Below are 23,408 nucleotides of genomic sequence, written 5' to 3' on the forward strand. Positions count from 1 at the left end.
CCCCTCTTCCCCTCTATTTTTCATTTTTCAAAACATAGAATCCGGCATACTGTGTTGTAACCCGCTTCACTCGTTCACAGGATGGGTGCAGAGCAAGGAGCCCATTTTCCCACCACGTGGCACTGCAGCGACATTATCTGGCTACTTGAAATTCCCCGGACATCCCATAATTTAAAAAACAGATCCCCTCTGGCTGGGCATTTACGTTGCTTTCACCTTTGGGCTGTTATGAACAGCCTGCAGTTACTGCCTCAGGACACCTCTCTGGAAGGTGTTTCTTGGCCAGGGGATATCACACATGCTCTTTGGAGCCTCCGAGCCTTTGCACAGGTTGGTCGCTCTGCCGGGCTGCCCCTCTCCCATGCATCCCTAAATTCTTCCGCAGCACACACACTGCCTCCTCCGAAGCGAAGCGTCCTGGCTGCATGTGCTGCTCTCTTTGACCTGGGCTGCCCTCTTCTCCCTGGTGTCATGAGTATCTGCTGACCTTCTGCTTCTTCCAGGACAGAGTGCCTTCCTGCTCATCCTTCTCTGCCTTGGCCTCCAGCACGTAGTAGGCGCCTAGGAAATGCTTTCCAGCAGAACGAGCCATCTCCTGGCTGGTTTAGCAGTGTGGGATTGTGTGGTGTTTCTATTAGTCTCCATGAACAAGTGCCACTGTGTTATTAAATTTTTCCAAAAGCAGAATGTGTGCTGTGTTTGCCAGAATGGTTGCTCTTTTAGGAGTGGGTCTATCCTGCCCATCCCACACTCCTCATTCCCTCATCTTTTAGGGTCCATTCACTGGGCACCTAGAGAGTGCCAGGCCCTGTGGGTTGCAGCACTGGGCTCTGGGGAGGCTGACCTCTGGGGTGCAGCCTGGACCAGGGGAGGCATGAGGGCTGCATGAGACAATGTGGGTCAAGCTGAGAGCTCCGTGCCTGGGACTGGGTGGTGCAGGTAGCGCCAGACCCCTCTGGCGGGGAGCTTAAGCTTGGCTTCAGAGGAAGTGCCGAGTGCCAGGCATACAGTAGGCGCTCAATAAATGTGTATACCCTGGGAAGGTAAGGGATGGTGTTCTGGGAGTTGAAGGTAGTTCTGGTAGGACTGGAGGTGATGAGGAAGCTGGCCTTGGAGGAAAATTGTCACAGGAACCTTTGCTCTTGACCCAGGGACCCAGAAGGCACATTTGTCACTGTCCTTTTCGATCTCCTGAAGCCACAGCCAAGCTATGGATTTGTCCTGGGCAGGCGGCAGGCGGCAGTCTCACTCCTGCTGAGACACTGAGTCCAAGGCCCCCTCTCAGGCATGCAAGACATTTTCTCCTTCGCCTCCCTTGAAGTCACTGTGCTCAGGGAGCCTGCAGCCTAGGAGGAGAAAGAGGCTCCCAGGTTAAGTTTGGGATTCCCTGAGAGAAAATTGGGGTCTAAAGACAAGGAAGCAGGAGTGGGTGACTGCCATGGACCCGTCGGTTAGCCCCTGCCCCCCATCTCTGGCCTTAGGACCCCAGGCCTCCATCATCGTCTCCTTCCATAGTCCAGCTGCTCCCCCTGAACCTCTGGCTTTTAAAAATTTATTTATTTTAGTTTTTTAATGTTTAGAAAGAGTCTCATTTTGTAGCCAGGCTGGAGTGCAGTGGCATGATCTCTGCTCACTGCAACCTCTGCCTCCCGGGTTCAAACGATTCTCCTGCCTCAGCCTCCGGAGTAGCTGGGACTACAAGCACATGCCACCACGCCCAGGTAATTTTTGTATTTTTAGTAGAGATGGGGTTTCACTATGTTGGCTAGAATGGTCTTGATCTCCTGACCTCCTGATCCACCCGCCTCAGCCTCCCAAAGTGCTGGGATTACAGGTGTGAGCCATGCCAACCGGCCTCTGCCTCTGTCTTTAGAAGTCCCAGAGCAAGCTCTAAAAAGATAAACATGAACAAGTCACAGCCCTGCTCAAAAACCCTCTATGGCTCCCCACTGCCCCTGATAAAGTCTATTCAAAGCTCTTCCTGATCTGGCTTCCGTCCCCTCACCCCCAACCTTGCCACCTCATCTTTCCTCGTCTTGCTTTTCCTTTGTCTTGAACCCACTGAACTCACATGCCAGGGCCTCTGCATGCTCCATTCCTTCGGCCTGGATGTCTTTTCCAGGTCTTCTCTCCTGGCATTTGCTCATTCAACTGGGCTGTCCCCACCTCCAGGAAACCACCCCAGGTAGCTGTCCTCGGGGGCAGAACAGGCCCAAGGGGCCCACACAGGATATCCTTGGGGATGGTGTGATGTGTGTATTGGCAAAGGGGGACCCACAAGCATTTGTTGAGGGGCTTGGGCCTCTGAGGAGCCACAGCACCTTTCCGTCTTCCTGTCAGTCTGGGAGGCCCAGGCCAGAGTCATCTTCACCCTATGCAAGGCCCTGGGACACCTGTCCCATCGCGGCAGGGGCTGGAAGCCCCAGGGCCTCTCAAACTCCCCAGAGTGACTCCCGCCGCTGAGGGCTATGCTCCCTCCTCTTCCCAGCAAGGTAGGGCCTCTGTACACTGAAGTCCTGACTTCCTTGCCCCCCCCTGTTGGGGCTCAGGCCGCCTCAGGCCACCTGCTGTGTCCGGGCTTGGGGACCTGGGACTCCCGAGGGGAAGAGATGGTGGCCCGGGAGGAGGACCCCGACCTATTCACGCTGGGAGCTGGGGTCCTAGTGTCTCCGTCCTGGGAGGGGGACCTTCCAGATCCCGGGCGGGAGGGCCCTGGAGCAGGGTGCCCTGACGGCCCCGGGAGGGTGTCCGGGCCTCGGGCGAGGGCTGCGGCGCCCCGGAAGGAGCCGCGCACGCCCCTGCACTCGGTGCCCGCCGCGGCGGCCGCGGATCCGGAGGTGAGAGCGCCCCCGCCCCGCTCCCCGCCCAGCCCGCCCGCGGCCCGGCCCGGGGCTAGGGGGCGGGCGCGGAGAGGGGCGCGGGGCGCGGCGGGGCGGCCCCCTCCGTTTTCCGCAGCGCGGGCGCCGCTCCTCCTCCCGCGCCCAGGCCGGCGGCCGCGCTCCCTGTCCCTCCGCAGCGGGATGCGGGCGCCGGGCCCGGGCAGGGGCCGAGGGCCGAGGCCTGGCGGGCCTGGCGGGGGCCCCTGCGGGCGGCGCCTCAGGGGCCGGGACCGAGGCCGCGAGCGCGCCCCTCCCGGCGGCCGGGAGGGGGGAGGCGGGGAGGGCGGGCTGTGGCGGGCGGGGGGAGCCGGGCAGGCTCGGAGCCTCGCAGCGCGCGGGCGGGCGGCGGAGGGGGCGCGGGGAGCCCCCCGCCCCCCGAAGGAGGAGTCTGGCTCCCACTTGCAGCCTCGGACGCGCGGCGAGGCGGCCGCCGCCGGAGGAGCCCCCGCCCCTGCGCGCCTCCCTCCCGGGAGCCCCTGCCTCCTTCGGTGCGCGCTGCTGCTCGCAGCCGCCGCGGCCGCCGAAGAGGAGCCCGGGGCCAGGTAGGACCGGGGGCGGGCGGGTCGCGGCGGGCGTAGGCGGCGGGCCGGGCGGGGGGCGCGGCCGGGACCCTTCTCCAGGCTCTGGGCGACGCCCGCGGCGCTGCGCAGGGGCGCCCGCAAAGTTACTTTGGCCGCCTTTGCCGGGTGCGGGCGCCGGGCTGGGCACCCCCCTGCCCCGCCTGCCGAGCAGGCGCCGGCGGGAGGGGTCTGGGCCCGGGCGTGGGACTCCGGCTAGGGCCGCGGGGTCAGCGAAACTTTTCCCTTGCTCGCCAGTCGCGGCTGGCTGCTGGCGGAGTAGCCGGTAGGAGAAGCGGACTGGTGGGGTGCCGGTGGTGATGATGGTGGTAACAATAGCAGCCCCTGCTTGTGGAGAGCCTACTGTGCGCAGCCAAGCCCCTGCTGGCACTCTGGGGAAGAGACGGAGAACAAACGCTGGCCGAGTGGCCACTTTTGCTAGGTATTGCTGGAAACTTCATCCATTTCCTTCCATCCATCCCTCCCTCCCTCCCTCCTTCCCTCTCTCCCTCCCTTCCTCCCTCTCTCCATCCACTCACTCAACACATATTATTCCTGTCTGCTGTGTGCCCGGCCAGGGATTCAGTGACTACCCAGACAGGTCCCAGCCCTCAAAGGCAATGCTGATCATGGAATGGCCAAGCGAAGGAGCAGTTCTGTCTCCTGTGTGTTTGTTCTGGGACGTGTTACAGGAGCGTGAATTCATGCACAGTCTCCCTTCACCCGGGTAGGGCCAGAGGCGTGTCATTCAGAGCGCTGATGTGCTCAGGAGTCTGGCAGGCCCCAGCTTGGCCTCCGGGACTCACCCTTCTCCTTTCCCTCCCACCTCTCCTGGCTCAAGCTGGGTGGCCCAGTTGGTGTCAGGAGGCTCCCTTCTGGAACTGGCCCCCACCCTGCCTCGCTGACCTCTCTGGGAAGTCTCTTCCCCTGGGCTCAGCTGGCCTGGCTCCCAGCTCCCCTCCCAGAGTTTCTTTGCCTTCCCCCTCCCCATTTCCCCTGCTCCACTGAATGGCCCAGAGGAGAGCTTGTTAAGTGGCAAACAATTATGAAATTAAACTGGGGGAACAAAAGTGGGCTGGCTGTTGAATGGCGGAGCCGGCTCGCGGGAGTTGAATGGCGGTGGGAGACTTGTTAGCAGGGATCTGGGCACTGGGGGGCAGGGCCGGGGGCGGTCAGGCAGGCAGGCACCGTCAATAGTCTGACTGGACTTTGAAAAAAAAAAAAAAAAAAATTAAACCAACTTGGTGAGAAATCTGTCATAGGGCTTACCGTGCTTTAGGGGATGTTGGAGAGGCCACCAGCTGACTGCCACGTCCAGTGGGAAGCCAGGCCTTGGTGCACCGGAGCCAGGGCTCTAAGACACTATTTAGGGAGGGTGCTGGTGGATTCTGCTGGCCTGAGGCAGGGGAGAACCTCAGGACGTCTGAGCTGGTGGTGCTCCGGAGGCATTCTGGAGCCAGGCGCAGTCCACAGGGGCCCACTGTGTGGGAGCCGTGCATGAGAAACTGCGCCTCACCATGCTGGGCTCCCTGCAAATTGGCTTTCCGAGTGACAGCCTCACAACACTTGTAAAACCTTTTTCTCGAGATGGATTTCGGTGCAATCGTTGCATCGATTCGAGGGCTTGCTCGTTGGAGGTACATTAATTGGCTGATGGCTAGTCAAAAGGCGATAATCCAGCCACGGAGGCTTAACCGTGCGTTGGGAAGTGTTTCAATGTGGGACTGCCTTCCTATTTATTTCTCCGCCCCTAGGAATTTCGGAAGACCTGGATTGAATGAGGTCATCGTATCGGTGATGTGGATGGGTTCAGAGGATCACTCACATGGTCAAGGAAGTACCTCTGATGTAACCACAACGTGGTACATTTAAATCACTCACATCCATCCTGGCTGATGCCCTGTGGGCTGTGCCTGTGCACAGATAGGACAGGTTTAGATCTAGGTGAACGGTAAGAATTTTAGGGTGTTTTACTCCCACTGTCAGGAATACACAGAGTGATGTAGGGAACCATCGTTCACGAAAAGCCTGCTTTTAATACATTCCCAGGCCACCCGCACGACTCTTAAATCTTCATCCAGTGAATGTGATTTAAATTCACTTGTTCTCTGAACTTGCTGCCTTCCCACCTGGGCACTGGGGGCCTTGGCGTGCTCAGTTTATCCAGGACACACCTCTCTCCACTTGTTTGAGGAATTAGGGTGGTCGCTGGGTTTCCGTGAAGGGTAGCATTCAAGGAGGAAAATCAGCATTCTCCGTGCGGGTTCTGGACTTCTGGAAAAAAAAGAACCCCCCCCCCTCAAAGTGCAATCATCTTTTAATCTATCAAAATGCCTTCATTTTCCCAATTTCAGGCCTGTGAACTGATCATGAATACCGGGGCAGAGGAAATTAATCAGCCAGGCAAAGACTTTTAACAAGTAAATATTATGCACAGAAAAACATGCAATTAGTGGAGGTTAGTTAATGCCTTTCAAGTTGCATCGAGCTGCAGTTAAGGGTGGAATTTCCACGTTATCCCTGAATTGTCTGTCAAAGTCTTTAATGTGACAATGTGACAGGTCTCTCCCACCGCCCCTCCCTCACCGGGAACAAAAAAGGATCTTTTCATGAATTCTCCCTTTCCATTCTTTTTCTTTCTGAGATCTTTCTGTTCAGGCAATAAGTACCTTTGTCTGCCTGCCCCTCCGGAGCAAGGTCCTGGGCAAAGGCCTCCCCAGGTGCAGAGGCCAGGGAATAGATTCTCAGGCTTACTCTGTACCCACAGATCAAAGTTGATGGCACCTCCGATGAGATGTAGGGGACTTCCTTCTGGCCTGGGTGCCTCACCCTCTAGGACCAGAAGTGCCCAACACTTGGGGGTGTCAGGGAGAAGGGGTGTGACGGGACTGTTTCCCACGACAAGAACCATTTAGTGTAGCCTGGGGCACTCTGAGTCATTCCCCGAAGGCCTGGTTTCTGCTGTGTGGATGTCCCTATGTAACGAGACCACACCAGCAAGCATCCCCTCCAGACTCCCACTGAAGTTGTCTGACTTGGACTTGAAGAGATGACTAAAATATCAAAAGAAAAAAAAACCCCAAAAAATCCAAGGGGAAAAAAATAAGAGACTCCTTTTGGGGGTGATATTGGAAGAAAGGTATAAATTGCTTCTCAGTTAATTTGAGTCACCATGGCTCTCCCTGGTGACCTCACAGGTCCACTACCAACACAAATGTTTTACTTTATTTTGACCCTTCCCTCTAATGAGACAAGACTTAGTTATGCTTTATTTCTACTTAAAATGTCTGTGCCCAAGAGGGGCAGCTCAATTTCGTGAAACAAATCATAACACGTTGAGATGATAGGTATTACATTTGAAATCAAACTGTGATTTGAGGTGCTCCTTGGCCTTTTCAGGTCTTTTCATGAATTACTCTGTGGGAGGTTTTCTTGGACCTGAGCTTGGCCGGCTTAATGTCAGAACCTGGTCATCTTCATAAATAGAAGCAGCTGCAGGGAAAAAATAAAAATTCTTCCTTCTGGTTGATCTGTTCTGCACCCAGTTCAAAGCCAGGGAGGAGCAGGTTCCTCTTCCCACCACCCCAGTCTACACCTGAAAGTTTGTTTCTGTAACGTAACTTGTCTATTGCTCACTTTCACATTCCTGTCTCCTCCTTCCAAGAAGGATGTGAGGCTCAGCGCTGATGCACACGAAGAGACTCTTGGCATCGCCCATGCTAATTTCATCGCTTCAAGGAGAAAATGATGCCTGCTTCCAATTTCTGACACTCTCATCATTTCCCCTTCATTTCATTCTTTTGCATTTTCTGGACAATACCGCAGTCTTCAAGGCTGCAAAATATATTGCATTGGCTACCTGAGAAACGTAATCCCTTCCTGCACCCTGCCTTTCCCTCCTTCCTGACAAAGCATTCTTTAGTGTTCCAATATTCACAGAAAAGGCAAAGGTTCTCTCCCCAACCCTTATTCTGCCCTGGGCTCCCTGCACGGCGCCCGTGGTGGTGGGGGAGGGCTGGTGAGAATGGAGTTTTGCTTTTGTAAGTTTATCATTCAGACACATTAGTTAATTGATCATACTTGGGAAGCCTAATCCTTAATTGCAAATTCCCTCACGATCACAAAACATGCACTCGAACTGATCATCAAAAATGGCAAAACCCCAATATCAGACTTAAGTGTAGAATTGCCATCGTGCTGATTTGATTATGCTTCAGTGACATCTGTTTAATAGACTTCCACAAGAACTGTAAATCCACATTTACTTTCTTTGCAAATTGTATCTGAATGCTGAGCAACCACAGCCCTCTAGCCTCTTCCCCTCGCTAACCATGTCTGTCCTAAACCCCCATTGCTATTGTGGGTGATTTTGAGCTGTAAGTGGGAAGGGGAATACAATGCAGAGTTTAACACATCTACCTCCAGTCTCCTTATGTGTGTGGGTATGTCTGTGTGCCTCTTTGAAACGGATCTGAACAGCTTCCCATTTCAACTCTATAGATACGTGACTCTCCAAGTGCTTTATTTTGAAAACTAGGACGTAGCACTTTGCAGAAGAAAAATCAGTTCACTCACCATTATTTATGTGATCGCGGATCTGCTAGGTGGATATAGAAAGCACCAAGAATTATAATAATTTATGGAGTGGAGCACTGGTTTACAAACATATTTCTCTACCCAAGCTTTGTGGGTTTCTTCACGTCTCGGGGCTCGTTCCGTGCAGTGGGAACGGAGAATAGTCAGAATCTGAAGACAAGCCAGGCAAGCCGACTGCATTCATAGCTAAAATTAAAGGAATAAGTGAGCAGCTATTTGTGGCAGACAGGACAGGATCCAGTACGTAGCACTGTTCATATTCCGAAATAAAAGTACGTAATTGGAAAACGAAGCGCCGGAGACTGCTGGGGGGTGGCGGTGGTGAGGAATTAGAAAGTGTAATTTAAAATCATGTAGTCATAATTCAAAATGGGCCCAGCTAAAAGGTTTTTAAGTGGTAAATGCTTTAAAGTCACTGTGGTCGATCCTTTTTCAAGGAAGAGGGGCTAATTTTCACTATATTTGTGGATTCCTTCATCTACTGAGCTCATCAGCTGATTCAACTTAGCTGCTGATACCAGCTGCTGGCCAGTGTTTCTTTTTCTTGGGATCCCACACCTTGATTCAGAGGGAGAGCAAACACAAAGGTCTGTCATTTTAGGACATGGTGGGACGAGGTCTGATTTTTTTTTTTTCCTTCCATTGGGCTATTTGCGTCTTTTCCTTTGAGTTCCTCTGCTTTTTTTTTTTTTTTTTTTTTTGGCCTTTGATGGCATTTTCAACTATCGGCTAATCAATTGCATATTTTCAAGCACAGGCAAAACAAGGAAAGGAAATATGATTTAAAAGTGATGTTTGAGCTTGTGTGGGAATCATGGCTTGTAAAAGAATTTGCCCCCCAGCCCCCACACCTTGCTACTTTTCTGTTAAATATGATCTCCTGGTATTTGCTGGGGGGGGGGGGCACTTAGGAAGTGTTAGTGTGGGTTTTCTGTGACATTTCGCCACATTGCAACAAAAGCTCTAGTAAGCACTGCTTTTGCTGAGCCGAGCCGCCTTTTTCCGTGCAGAGAAAACGCCAGTGGCCTGAAGACAAGCAGCTGCACTTTGGGCTGACCCGTGAGAGAGGCGGGGCTCTTCAGCCTCTTCTAATACTCTCCGTTAAAGGCCCCGGGAGGAGTTGGAGCCAAGGTGTGTCTGGAATCCTGGTGAAAGCTTTCCAAGTATGGGGTTCCTCAAGATGCTGCAGCGGGGACGGCTCTTGGGGGAGATGCTTCTCTGGCGGCTTCTCATGCCTAATGAGACGGTCGTTTCTGTGTGGTCACTGAATGCCATCCGAGTTTTGGACCCAGGACGGCACCATGTTGTCCTAGCCCCCCAGGGGTGGTTAAAGAGCTGCCCATGAATGGAAGAGAAATGCGAGTGGGTTCTGGGGGTCAGAGTGACTTTCCCCTTCCAAACGAGAACACTTTTGAGAGCTGGAGAGGATGCTGGTGACAGGGGCACAGGGATAGCAGATGTGAACCCGGGCTGTCCCAGGCCCACGCTGACTTTCTGGGCCTGTGCTAGCTGGAAGTGATGCTTCAAGTCACACAGTGAGGCAGGATCTGTCTTTGGTCTGCAGGGCAGCAGCGCCCCTGGTAGTGCAATGCTCCCAGATCCTCCTCACACATCTTCGGACGGAGAGGGGCCACCAGAATGGTCCAAGCGTCTCTTTTGCAACAATCCATCTGCTGCTGACATGCTCTGTGTGAGCCAAGGCCCCGCTCACTGTCTCTCCGTCCTGAGCCTTTGGCATACACTGGCTGGTCTTCGCTGTTCGGTGGGGGCCTTCTCAGGGGCCCGCAGACCCCCTCCACTGCGTCTCCTCAAAACGGAGTTCTGGGAGGTCTGTCGTCTGCCTGCCTGCTCTGCCGGGTCTGGGCCCTTTGAAGGCTAGTTTCATGTCTGGGTCCTGTGGCTCCCAGGACAGGATCTGGCACAGAGGAGCGGCAGCAGTGCCATTGGGGCTGCCCAGTGCCCTGCAGCGGCCAGATGGGGGTGGTGGTGAAGAATTTGCCTAGAAAAACGAGTCGTGGGCGGGTTGTAGTGGATATGTCCAGCCCCAACTCCCTGGGAAGTCAAAGCCCCAGAGACTGACTCAGTGGGGTGAGAGGGAAGGGGCCGGATACACTGGGCTTTCAGGCAGGAGAGGAGGGTTTGCTTGAAAATCCCATCTGCCGTCTTGAAATTTCCCTGGGGAGCTTCTGGGTTCATAGAACTTTCTAACCGGAGCGGGAGAGACATCGAGTGAGCACCTCCTGTGTGCTGGGCGTCGGCGGGGAGCTTCTGCATTTCCTCTGTCCTTCGATGCTTCAGCAGCCTGGGGAGGGAGGTTTTCAGCATCCACATGTTTGTAGCTGAAAAACTAAGATTAAGGGGAGCAAAGCTGCTTTTGAGTCCTCTCTCATTCATTCATTTCATTCATTCACTCACGTATTATTTTATTCTGTGGCGTTTCCTTTAGCTCAGATAAAAAGCAGACTGTGTATTGGGAGCTTTGATACAGGAAGCCTTGGGGGCTGTGGGTGGAGGCTTCTGACCCACCTGGGGGAGGTCAGGGAAGGTGTCTCTGAGGCCCTGAGCCTTCCTGAGACTGAGTGAGCATGTGTCAGGAAACGGGGGTAAACACAGGGGCAGAGTTGGGTACAGGGTCTTCTGGGCAGAGGGAATAGCATTTGCGGAGGCTTTAAGACAGGACCCCTCTGTGCCAGGGAAAGTCTGCATGGCTGAGCCGGGCCTGAGGAGCAGGTGTGGGGCTGTAGCCAGGAGCATCCTCCTGAGCTGATTTGAGGCACTGAACTTCACCTGAGGGCAGCAGCTGCTCTGGAGAGGGCTGGGTGTGCCGGGGGAAAGGCGTGGGCAGAGGTGAGTTCTAGAACATTCCTTCTGGAGACTGGTGTGGTGTGGCCATGGTGGCAGGGGTTCCAAACCGACAGGAGGTCAGACAAGCTTAAGTGTGGGGGAGGTCAGAGAGAGGCACAGGGAGGTGGGGCCTGGAGTCTGACCTCTTTCCTAGACACCAGCTTTCCACACGGTTGGCATGGAATGGGACCAGCTCCTCGGGGTCTTGGCCGACACCCAGGTTCTCCTTGGAGCGCCCCGGCCTCACTGGACTCATGGTCCCTAAGAAACAACAAATAAACGTTTCCAAGAGGAAAACAGAAAGAGAAACCATCTGACAAGAGAATCAAACTTTGGAAAAGCAAGCCCTTAAAGCCAGCCGGAATATTTCAAGGAATGCTGGGTTGGGGGCACCCGGAGTCTTCCATTCTGGGTTCACTGGGCCTTTATGGGCAGGGGCAAGGCTTGTTGCAGCCCCTCTGTAACTCCTTAACGGGCCACTGAAGAAGCGGAAACAGAGAGGTTGAGTGACTTGCCCGGCGTCCCACAGCTCAGCAGCCCAAGGTGGATTTTTTTTTTTGAGATGGAGTCTCGCTCTGTCGCCAGGCTGGAGTGCCCTGGCTTGATCTCAGCTTACTGCAACCTCCACCTCCCAGGTTCAAGAGATTCCCCTGCCTCAGCCTCCTGAGTAGCTGGGACTACGGGTACATGCCACCACGCCCGGCTAATTTTTTTGTATTTTAGTAGAGACGGGGTTTCACCATGTTGGCCAGGATGGTCTCGATCTCCTGACCTGGTGATCTGCCCACCTCGGCCTCCCAAAGTGCTGGGATGACAGGCCTAAGCCACTGCACCCAGCTCCGAAATTGAACTTAATTGGAACCCTGCTGCCTCTGACTTCAGAGTTGGGGCTGTCCTTCCTGGCAGAAGCATGCCGGTGACCCATGATGATGAAAGAGTGAGACCGTTTGTCCAGGCCGCCCAGTCCTTGGGGACTCAGCACCGCCCCCCCCCCCGCCTGTGTTCTCATTCCCCAGGTTGGGGTGTGGCTGTTGTCACTGGTGTGTGAGTGACCCGTCTTCAGGTAGACCTTTCTTGATCACTCAATTTAGTCCCCCCATCACCCCGCTCTGTCTTCTTCCAGGTACTGATTAGTAGCTGAAAGTGTCTTTTCTGTTTAATTCTGGTCCCCTTATTGTCCCCCCACGCCATCCTGTATTTCTCGAAGGCAGGGACCCTTTTGTGTTTCCATTGCCCTTCCTGGCACCTGGAACCAGGAAAGCATGTAGGGCCGTGGCTAACGGTTGTTGAATAAGTTGTGCGTTCATTCATTCATTCATTCCATCCTCCCCACCGTAGTTCCACGTCAGAGAGGCACCTGCAGCCCCATCAGGATGCCTGACTTGCTTAAGGTCACTCTGCTGGACTGAGAGCCAGCCACATAGCAAGTCAGCCATGCAGATCTGGGCAGGCCTGGCTCAGAGAGCATGCAGGCTCCTGGACCTGGACCTTGGACTCCGGAGCCCAGGCGGTCTCCCTGCGGCGGGTCCCGGGGCGCCACTGCATTGCTCTCGTGCCGCGCTGTTTTGTGAACCAGGTGTAAACGCTTCCTAGCTCAAAGCTGTTTGTTTGGGGAATGCCTCGCCTCCTCCGTGGATGCGCTGCGAGGCGGAGAATGCTCGCCTTCTCCCACGGTCGCTAACGTGCTGCTGCTGCGGCTCCATAAATATTAAATGGGCATTAAAAGAAGGTGCTGCATTTCCTGTTTCCCAGATTTCTCTGAGCAGGGCCCATTGCGAACCCCCTTTATGTGAAATGCAGCATTTCACCGCGGAGCGCCTCCGGGAGCCTTGCCGCCTGCTTTTCCCGGCCCAGTCCCTTTGGTGCAGAGCGGTTCTCCCTGGACTGCAGTCTCCTCTGCATGCTGGCACCTGCTCTTCTGGAGCAAAGACTGGTGGGGGCCTCTGGAACCCCCTTTCACAAGGGCTGTGCCAGCTTGGCAGCCTCCCTGCGGTGGGTAAGATGGGGAGCGGGCAGTGACTCTTCAGTCTTCAGCTGAGCTCTCCTGATACCCACCCTCTGCCAGGCCTGTGTTGGGCACCAGGGAAAGTCTCCAGACACTCTGACCCCGCATCATTTCTGCATCCATCCATCCCTCCATCCATCCATCCACTAATACTATCGATGAAGTGTTTGTGATAGGCCATGGGGTAATCACGTTATAAAAATAATATTAGGTAACATTTATTGAGCACTTACTGTGGGTGCTATACAGCAGACCTGTAAGTGGGGGAGTGGGGGCCTGCCCCCCTCCCGTGAGCAGGGGCTCAGAGTCACAGAGCTGGTGGGGGCTGGAGCTGACACACGGGGCGCACGGGGGTGGGGGGCAGCACTGCCTTCAGGGGACATCCAGGCTCTTCCTGGGACCCTGGAATGAAGGCCCCAGATCCAGGCCTCTCCGAGGAGATACCGGCATTGCGGAGAGGAAGGGTGTCAGCTTCAGCTAGCAGGAGAGGAGGGCAGAGCCGGGAGCCAGGCAGCTGGGTCTGGGGCTCAACCCTGCCACCTCCTCTCTGTGCAATGAGATGTCACTTCTGTGGGATGCACCCTGCATCATTGTAAAACGTGAGACATGGACATCAATATCTGTCTCTTATGGTGAGCATGGCAGAGGAAGACCCTCGAAAGTGTTGGAATTGTGTGGTTCTGAATGAGAGCGTGGCCCTGTGAGCTGTAGGCCTCCAGGTGAAAGAGCCCACGGGGGCCAGTCTGTGTGGCTCAGCTGGAGGCCAGATTCACAGTAGGGCCAGACCACGCAGGGTCTTATGGTCAAGGGAGCTGATCAGAGAAGCCACAGCAAGGATTGCAAGCAGGGATGTGATGCGGTCAGCTTGCATTTGAGAAACGTTTGAGCTCTCCAGGGCCTATCATGCACCCCCAGCTCCTGGAATTGGCCCCTGGGTTTGCACTTGACACCCTGGAACCAAGCGTGCCCAGTACTCAGGCAGCACCCGCTGACAGCAGCTCCTCAATATGCAGGGATCAAATTGAACAGAACAGTGATTGTGATCATCACAGCCGAGGTGAGCCGGCACATGGGACCTGTCAGGCTTCACACTCAGGATTCTTGCCTACTTCTCCATTTAACCTGCATAGCCCCAGGAGGTGGCATTACTGCTATCGCATCCATTTTCTTTCTTTCTGTTTTTCTTTTCCTTTTTTTTTTGAGATGGAATCTTACTCTGTCACCCAGGCTGGAGTGCGGCAGTGGTGCTATCTCGGCTCACTGCAACCTCTGCCTTCCGGGTTCAAGCAGTTCTCCTGCCTCAGCCTCCCAGGTAGCTGGGATTATAGGTGTGCACCATGGTGCCCAGCTAATTTTGGTATTTTTAGTTGGGGGGAGGGTTTCACCATGTTGGCCAGGCTGGTCTCGAACTCCGGACCTCAGATGATTTGCCCGATTTGGCCTCCCAAAGTGCTGGGATTACAGGTGTGAGCCACTGCCCTGCACCTTAAATGCATTTTAAGAAGAGGAAGCTGGAGGTTCAGAGAAGTTAGGAAGTTGGCCTAAGGTCACACAGCAAGTCAGCTATGCTGGGGCTTAACTCCTATCCAGATCTGGGCAAGTCTTGCTTGGAGCATGCGGAGTCCTGGACTTTGGCATCTGGTGCCCTGAGGCCTCTCCCAGGGCTTCTGGGTGCTAGGCAGTAGTTTCGGACAGGTGGGGCGCAGGCCCCCACTGCCCCACTTACAGGTCTGCTGCATAGCACCCACAGGGAGAGCCAGTTTACTTACAAACAACCCACAGGACCAAACAATGGCGCAAATGTGTCCCAAGGAGAAAGAAGATTTTTTTCCCCCACCCTGTCTTCCTGGGTGGAAAAGAGGAGTGTGTGTTGGGAATCAGGTTGTGTTTTTAGGGGTAGGTGGGAGAGACGGAAGATATTGCTATTTGTTTCACCTTCTAGGGAGACGATCAAGATTTAAAAAAAAATTAATAACCTGTTTCTCCTTTGCACATAATTAAAATGTTCTCCAGTCTCTAATTTTTGTCATTTTCCTGATCTAATTTGTTTTCTGACCGTGTCGATTCTTCTTCCAAGCGCAATGCAGAGGGGATTGTTCTGTCCAGGAATAGTTTAAATGATGTTATTTTCTCCTTGGTTAAATGCAGTGCAAAAGGAATCGTCGGAGGGTCTTAACGACCCAAACTGAAAACGACGACAGAAAGTCTTCACGGCATTTCCCATGTCCACAGTTTAAAAAATAATTACGAAAAGGAACAAGACAACTCCATGGTCTGAGTAACGAGGCATCGGCCATCGTGCTGTGTGTTGGGGTTGGATGGGGTGTCACCCAGGGCCCACGTTTCCACGTTTCTACAGAGTTCTACACTGAGCCCAAGGCGGGGTCAGTTGGAGAGGTATTTTAGCCCAGTAAATATAAATGCAAGCTGCACTTCCCGATGAAAGAGATTCAAAAAATATTGCAGCATTCTCAAGCTGCCGTTCAAAGGCGGATGGGGCACAACAGGGTTCCTGAGATCCTTACAGGAGAGAGGGTAGTGAGACATTGCATGAGGTTTTTGCAAACGGCTCCTCCTCCCTCACCGTCTGGTCCCTCACCTGCACCACCACCGCTGAGCCAGCGGGTAGATGACCGTCTATGTCTGGGAAACTCCCTTCTCCGGGCACCAGCAAAAGATAGCTTCAGAAGAAACTGATGTTGAGAGAGGAATTTTTGCCAATGCAGTCTCCACCTGCTCAGGCTTGCAGGGGTGTGGGCGTGGGGCCGTGTGGGTGTGTTTGGGGGTCTGTGGGGGAAGGGGGAGGGTTGTAGGAGAATCCTTCCTATTCCGCAGCTCTGAAAAGTAAAACTTAACTCACCTGTTTACAAAATACCAGCCGCTGCCTTACCCCAGCTCGCTGTCACCCTGTAGGCTCAGGAGGATTTTGTTGAAGGAAAAAAGAAAAAATGCCTTAAGTATTGAAACACTTTGGACCGTGCATGCATCCGTCCACAGTGCTGCGGGCTGTTTTTTTTTCTTGTCCCCTCCCTCCTTCCCTTTTCTTTTTACCAAAGTATATTCATCAAACTGCTGAGTTGGAAAGATTTGTAATGAGTTTTTGAGCTGTACGACTGTGTTTTTTTTCCTCTCCCCCCGCCCTCTCCCTCTTTCTAAATCTTCATCTGACATTAAATAAAGCAAATCCCAAACAGATTAACTGTCGCACGGTTCTGCTCCGTCTCCTCAGTCTGTCTCCAGGTCTGGCGGGGGGCCGGGCGGCGGCAGCGGCGGCGGGAGATGCCCGGGTGGCCAGCGGAGGTCCATGTGGCGCTCTAGGTGGGATGCTGGCGTCCTGAAGGCGGAGGCCCTGGCCCTCCTCCCCTGCGGCCTGGGCATGGCGTTCTCCCAGTCCCACGTGATGGCCGCCCGGCGGCACCAGCACAGCCGGCTCATCATCGAGGTGGATGAGTACAGCTCCAACCCTACCCAGGCCTTCACCTTCTACAACATCAACCAGGGCCGCTTCCAGCCACCGCACGTGCAGATGTAAGTTGGGACCGGTGGGGTGGGGGTGGGTGCGTGGTCTTGGGTGCCTCGTGGTTCCGGGTGCCCTGTTAACAAGCACTGCATGTTTGTTGATTGCAACCATTCTGGAATCCTCAGATCATCGGGGCCCTGAGTTGGGAGGGACCCACAAGAAGTCGCAGATGGATGGCCTGTGGGCCGATTCTGGCCGCAGTCCTGTTTTACTTGGCCAGGAGCATGTTTTACAAATATTTAAAGATGAGGTGGATGCACATAAAACTCCAGACTTCTGGCTTCACTTTATACAACCCAAAGGCCTGGCCACCCCAGGCCCACATGTCCTCCTGGCAGTGGCTGGCGGGGGCTACATGCCAGCTCCCTTTCTTGGCATTTGGGTGGGGGACCCCTGGTCTGATTCACTTTCCTCATTGTACGGATGGGGAGACTGAGCCCCAGAGAGGGGAAGGGGCTTGCCACAGGCCCTGTGGCAAGTGAGGACCCCAGTCTTGGGCTGTTTCCCCTCTCCTCCCTTCCTTTTGCCCAGACCCTGTGCTTCTCTTGTGAAAGCAGAGATGCTTTTCTGAAAAGACTGGGGGATTCTGTTGCCTGCCTCTCGGGGCACTAGGGGTGCTCAAGCAGCGAGGCCATGGGGAGCGCACAGACTCTACACCTCCCTGGAGCAGCGGGAGGATTTGTCCTCATGCCTGTGTGCAGGGCTGGCCTTTCCCTTCCTGGATTTCCCACACACCTGGAAAGCGGTGTGTGGCTTGGGGTGGAGGTGGACGAGCTTCTGGCCCTGCTCTGGGCGGCTTCCTGAGTTCCTAGAGTGGCCCTCCTCCTTTATTTGCGTTGCACTTCCCATGAGCCCTGCACGACAGAGCTTACCTGGTGAGGAGCCAGGGGCCCAGGCCCGTGAGGTGCCCTGTCCTGTTGGCAGGTGCCAGAGCTGGCCTTGAACCCTGGCTTCCTGAGTCCAGCCTGGGGCTGTCCACGCTCAGCCTGCTGCATCCTCGGGCTGTGTTGTGTGGGGATGTCCACGCTTCTGCCTGAGTGCGGAGGCCGTTGTCCCCTTGGCTATTGTACCTTCACCCAGCTGCTCTGGGTGACCGCCCCCAAGCTGGTTCTGGATCAGGCATGACCCCTGCAGAGCAGGGAGGTCATGGCACAGGGAGAGGGGAGCTGTGACAGGGGCCAACCCAGTGCTATGGGGTCTATGGGAAGCCTTCTTGACTGCCTGTGGGGCTGGTGCCCCCACAAGGGTCCAGTCTCTGCACCACCTCTGGGGCTGTGATCACTGTCTTAGGGCAATGGTGCTTGTGGAGTCCCAGCTGCTGTCCTTCAGACCACTCGGAGAGGGAGTCATGGGGGTTTCTAAACCCTGGCCCAGTGGGGGTGCTGCCTCCCGCCCCTGTGCAGCCTCCCTCAGGCCCAGCCTCTGTTGTGGGGAGCGGGGGTTACAGGGAAGGGTTCTGCAGGGCTGCAGGCTCCGGGGAGGGGATCGCCCTCCTCAGAGGCACTTGCCCAGGAAAATGCTTGTCTCCGTGTTGGAGGCCGCAGAGCTGGTGTTGCTTGTGGCTGGCTACTTTATTTTTTGGTAGATTTCTTTGGGCAGCTGCCTCTGTTTTTGGGGCCTGATTGGCAGGTTTGGGCAGGAAGGAAGGCCCCGGGACTCAGGCTTGCTGCTCCTTGGTCTGTGGGACTTGAGACCCGGCAGGGGCTGCCGGGAGGGGGGTCTTCCCTGGGCTGGGTTTTGTCTTTTGTCGATGAGGGTCGTCTTCCAGCTGAGTGGGTCAGAGGTGGCTGAGCCTGAGGTCCCGGAGGCCAGGCTGAAGTCCTGACTAGTGGGCAGGGAGAGAGCATCAAGGCCTCCCAGGGCAGGTGGGGTTTGTGAGGGTCCTGGTACCACACACAGTGGTTACCATGGACAGCTGTCATTCACAGGGTCCCTGCCTGTGCCAGGCACACACTCAGGGAGCCCTTAGTCTGAGAACAGAGCCAAGGAAACAGGAACGCATGGAGTGGGGGCCGAGGAGGTGCTTCCCAGATTCAAGGGATCCAGGAAGGACTCCCTGGAGACCTAGATAATGTCCAGGTTGAGGCCAGGGCAGGAGGAATAGGCATAGCAAGTTGGGACGGGTGTGAGGAGGAAGTGGACCAGGCAGAAGGGGCGGCTGGGTCACAGCCCGCAGGTGGCTGGAAGATGGGGGTTTCTGGGCCGGGGACAGTGGCTCACACCTGTAATCCCAGCACTTTGGGAGGCTGAGGCAGGTGGATTGCCTGAGCTCAGGAGTTCGAGACCAGCCTGGGAAACAGTGAAACTCTGTCTTTACTAAAATACAAAGAATTAACCAGGCGTGGTGGCAGACGCCTGTAGCCCCTGCTACTTGGGAGGCTGAGGGAGGAGAATTGCTAGAACGCAGGAGGCGGAGGTTGCAGTGAGCTGAGATAGAGATCATGCCACTGCACTCCAGCCTGGGTGACAGCAAGACTCCATCTCAAAAAAAAAAAAAAAAAAAAAAAAAAAGAGAAGAAAAAGAAAAAAAAGGATGGAAGATGGGGGTCTCTGGGAGCTGCAGGGAGGCAGGGAGGTCCAGCTGGGTCAGGGGTGGGGGCCCTGTGCAGGAGGTACTGCAGACCCCTGGAGGCCAGGCTGCGTCCTGAGAAAGGGCAGTGAATGACTGAATGAGAGGGGGTGATCACCCCATTTAACTGAGCAACACAGGGTCATTCGTTCGTTTGTTGAGTCATTCACTTATTCACGCGTTTGGGATGCCTATGAGCTGCTGGGCTTCTCCCCGTTTAGGACCTTGAGCTCTGAGCTTGCCTGCTTGGATGCGGTTCATGCCGCTGGGTGCCTCAGTTTCCCTAAACTAGAGCTGGCTCCTCCAGGTGGAGGGACCACATGTTCCCCTGAAACTGCCCCTTCCTGCACCACCCTCTTTGGATGACGCGTGCGCTCTGCACAGTCTGCACAGCTCGGGGAGCTGGTCCTCACTGCCCGTGAGGTTAGTCCACGCATTCTCAGTGGAGGCAATAGCACCTCCAAGGGGTGAAAACTGGCTCTTGTGGGGTGAAAAAAATGCTGCGCACAGTAATACTGAGGATGAAATGGTTAAGTCCACGTAGAGAAGGCCCGGGGGCAGCAAGTGTTCAGCGTTGGTAGCACACCCAGGCCTGGTGAGGTCCTTGGGACCCAGCAGTGATCAAAGGCACCCCTGCCTGTGCTGTGATTACATCCGGTGGATGGCAGGCAGTTAGCAGCTGGTCCTGTGATGCTGGCGGTGGTGAGTGCTGTGGAGAAAGAGCTTAGCTGGGGAGCTGGAGCAGGCCCCGGGAGGATTCACACCTGGCCGGCCCCACCCCATCCTGGACTGCTCTGCGCCACCACCTCTGGCAGTGGGGAGGGTTCCTGGCTCCCACTGGCTCTGGGGCTCTGAGGCAGCTGGGCTTTGGGTGGTGCCCTGGGGAGAGCGAGCTTCGAGCTCCGGCTTTGAAACACAACTTTGCACACAGCCGCATGAAGCCAGGGTGGGCACAGGGATGAGGGGGCTGCTGCCTCCCACCGCCCCTTCATTCAGACTCCACACGCCAAGCTCGGAAGCGTGCAGGCTGCTGGAGGTGGCTGACTGGATTTCCTTGGTGAGTTGGCTGCTCCTTCCCAGGAGCCGGGCGGGGGGATGGCTGCCACTTCCCGATGTGTGATTTGTCGCCACCCTGGGCTTTGTCTCTGGGGTGAGGGAGCGAGGGGCCTTATTTAATAAATCCACAATTTATATTTAATAACAACAGTGACAGTCCAAACATGGCCTCTGATTGAGCCGTGTGATTTATGCAGCTGCCCCCAGAGACCCTGCTGGTGACGAGGCCGCCTTCGCTTGGGTAATGAATCTCCGGAGCTGGGCCTCTGGGATGTGAGCCAGAGGCTGAAGACTCCCTGCCCTGGCAACTGAGAAACCCTCGGGGGTCTCAGGAGGCCCTTCCAGGCCCAGCCCTTCCGCCCTGGGTGGGTAGGTGGACCAGTGGCCTGGTGGTCAGTCAGAAGGCAAGAGTGAGTGTTGGGGGACAGGGTCATCCTGGAGGTCTCATGTAGGTCCCCGGGGCCATGGCATCAGGCACAGCAACTTGTCTCTGACCTTTAAAAGGTGTTATGGCGGTGACTTGGGTCATGGCTTAAAGACTCTGCGAGCCCCTCAGGCTGCACCGAGTCCTTAAAGCTACGGCAGAGTGGGGGGGGGGCGCAGCTGCGTGCCAGGCCTGGAGTGGCCCCTTTGTGCCTTGTTCCTGGCCCTCCCTGCTATGCCAGGTCGGCATGGACCCCCTCTCTACAGATGAGGACGCTGAGGCCTAGGAACGTTTGTGTGGGGACCTGGGACTCCCACCCAGTGCCGTGTGGCCCCTTGGCCTGTCCACACACTCAGAGACTCCTGCGGGTGACACAGAGCTCAGCCTGGAGCGCAGGGAGGGGGACAAGGGGCCAAGCAGGCGGGCAGGACTCACAGCCCGGCACCACCTACCTCTCAAGCCTCATTCTCCATCCCTGTCCTGCTGGGCAGCAGATGCAGTGGCTGCTTCCGGTTTCTGGAACATTCCAGTCTTCCTCCTGCCTCAGGGCTTTGCACATGCTGTTCCCTCTGATCCCAACTGTTTGCCCTGTGAGCACTGACTCTGCCTTCAGGTCTCACCTAGGCGTCACTACCTCAGGGAAGTCCTCCCTGCTCTATCTCTAGGTGATCAGCGCTGGGCTTGGTGGCACATACTTTGTGGCACGTGGTTCAGTCTGTGCGGACACGTTCATCTGTGGGAGGATTTCCCAAGCATCTCTCCCCTCCCTGAGCATGGGGCTGCATGCCTAGTGCCTCGCACAGGCTATAGGAAGCAGGAGAGAGGAGGGAGTGAGAGTGAGACAGGGGTCAAGACCCAGGAGGAGTGTCAGGGATCACGGAGGGCTTTCAGTGGGGGCGGGGGCGGGGGCGGCATAATCCCTGGGGCTGGAGGACCAGCTGCACTGTGGCCTCCGTGGAGTGGGCCACTTTAGGAAGAGGGTCCAGCAAGAGCAGAAGCCAGGAGGCAGGAAGAAAGGACAGGCATGGGGACACAGGAGGGTCCTGTGACCAGTGTCCCCGTGGATCCAGTGCTTTGTGAGAAGAGCACTGGGCAAGGATTTAGGGCAGTTGTTACGTGATGCTGAGCCAGCCAGTCATGGCTTCTCCCCAGGCCTCAGTTTCCCCACTAGTCCCTTCCTACTAAAGCACCATGGTTGATGCCCAGTGACACAGCTGGACGAGTGGTGGGAAGCTGTTCCTGCCTGGACCTTTCAGGTGGCCGAGCACCCCATTTCTGGAGGAATAGGGTTACAGGAGGGTGACAGCTTCTGCTTCTGATGCCCGTCTGGGCTTTTGAGACCAGGAAGTGCACTTCCACAGAGCCAGTGGCTTATGGGAGAGAAAGAGCCCAGAGCAGGATGCAGAGTGCACTGCAGGGGCGTTAGCATCAGGGCTGCAGCTGTGAAGGTCCGTTATGTTCTCACAACATGACAAAGAGGTAGTGGCTTGTCCCTACCCTACAGAGCAGAGCTGGAGCCTGGTAGGGTCCAGGGGCACAGTGAGGAGGAGGTCACTGAGCTGGGGTGCCAGCCTGGGGTCCTGGCGCCGGAGGCTGTATCCTCTCCTCTGTACTGTTCCTGCTGCCAGGCATTCCATGGGAAGATGGGCGTAGGCTGGGAGGAGCTGGTGACGGGTGTTGGGCCTCACAGCCGCCCCAGCAGGCAGAAGCTTTGGGGAAGTTGAGTTTGGCTCCAAGAAGGCTTTGCTGCCATGTCTTATCTCCGGACTCTGCAGAACGTCACTGAGAAAGAATCATTTAGCATTTTTTCTTTTTTTTTTTTTTTTTTTTTTGGTTACCAGGTGTTGAGATTAGATGCCCAGGTTCCTGTTGTGAAGTCCTGGGTTCAAATCCATTCTCTAACTTAGTAGCTGGGAGCTTGGGCAAGGACTAACTTTTCATTGTCATTGCAAGTATCAGAAACACCATGTAAGTTGCATTAAGGATGAAAAGGAGTCTACTGGCCCATGTTAAGAATTTCAGGTTTGGGTCTAGCTTCAGGTATAGCTGGGTCTTCAAGTCATGCCCTCTCGGCTATTACCTCTTTCTCCCTCTCCCTTTATGTATATATATTTATTTATTAAAATTTTCTTTTTTAGACGGAATCTCACTCGGTCACCCAGGCTGGAGTGTAGTGGCGTGATCTCAGCTCACTGTCACTTCCGCCCCCCCCACCCCGCCCAGGTTCAAACAATTCTCCTGTCTCAGCCACCCAAGTAGCTGGGACTACAGGTGCGCACCACAATGCCTGGCTAATGTTTGTATTTTTAGTAGAGATGAGGTTTCAGCACGTTGGCCAGATTGGTCTCGAACTCCTGACCTCAAGTGATCCACCCGCCTTGGCCTCCCGAAGTGCGGGGATTACAGGTGTGAACCATTGTGGCCGGCCTCTTTCTCCATATTTTGACTCTTTTTGCTTTTTTCTTCACTTGCGGACATAGTCAGTGTTTCTGGGTCTTCACCCCAGTGGCCTCTATGGGTGTCCTGACCGCAGATGTGTCCTTATACCAAGCAGGTGCCTGGCGTTTAGAGGCATTCAGTAAGATTCGTCCATAGATTGTTGGGATGAAATGAAGTCCGGTCTGAGTTCTGGAACCAAAAACCAGCTTCAAATTTCAGCTGCACCAGCTTCTGTAGCTAAGATCATGGAGCCTCAGTTTGCTCACCTGTGAGATGGGGCTTCCCATAGTACCCTGCGTGGATGGTCATTATGAGAGCGAATGGAGCCACTGCCCGTAATGTGCCCAGCACATAACGAGCTGTTGACGTGCGGGGATCGTTGAAATCATTGTTGTTATTATTTCAAAGTCGAGCATTTGTTCAATCCAAACAGCTGGGGGACTGTGTCGGGAAATGCGAGTCTATCTTTTTCTCTGGGGATGACTGGGTCTGCGTCTTTGCTGTGCTCCAGAAGCCTCG

General features: G+C 55.2%; 1 protein-coding gene across 5 annotated transcripts in view; it reads left to right on the forward strand.

Annotated features, from left to right (window-relative positions):
* Positions 1-2,767: 2,767 nt before the first annotated feature.
* MPPED1 (metallophosphoesterase domain containing 1) overlaps positions 2,768-23,408 on the forward strand; it is an 85,781-nt gene continuing 65,140 nt past the window's right edge. For 2 of the 5 annotated variants that reach the window (XM_037735033.1, XM_037735032.1), the window contains exons 1-2: positions 2,768-2,837; positions 16,111-16,409. In XM_037735033.1, the coding sequence (XP_037590961.1) occupies positions 16,186-16,409 (224 nt within the window). In that variant the 5' untranslated portion in view covers positions 2,768-2,837; positions 16,111-16,185. Of the gene's footprint in view, positions 2,838-3,268; positions 3,422-16,110; positions 16,410-23,408 lie in introns of those variants that run through there. The other 3 variants (XM_017518888.2, XM_017518887.2, XM_037735034.1) reach the window with 2 other exon arrangements.

The sequence above is a fragment of the Cebus imitator genome, unplaced genomic scaffold (genome assembly GCF_001604975.1).
Source record: "Cebus imitator isolate Cc_AM_T3 unplaced genomic scaffold, Cebus_imitator-1.0 Scaffold711, whole genome shotgun sequence".
In the NCBI taxonomy this organism is placed as follows: Eukaryota; Metazoa; Chordata; class Mammalia; order Primates; family Cebidae; genus Cebus; species Cebus imitator.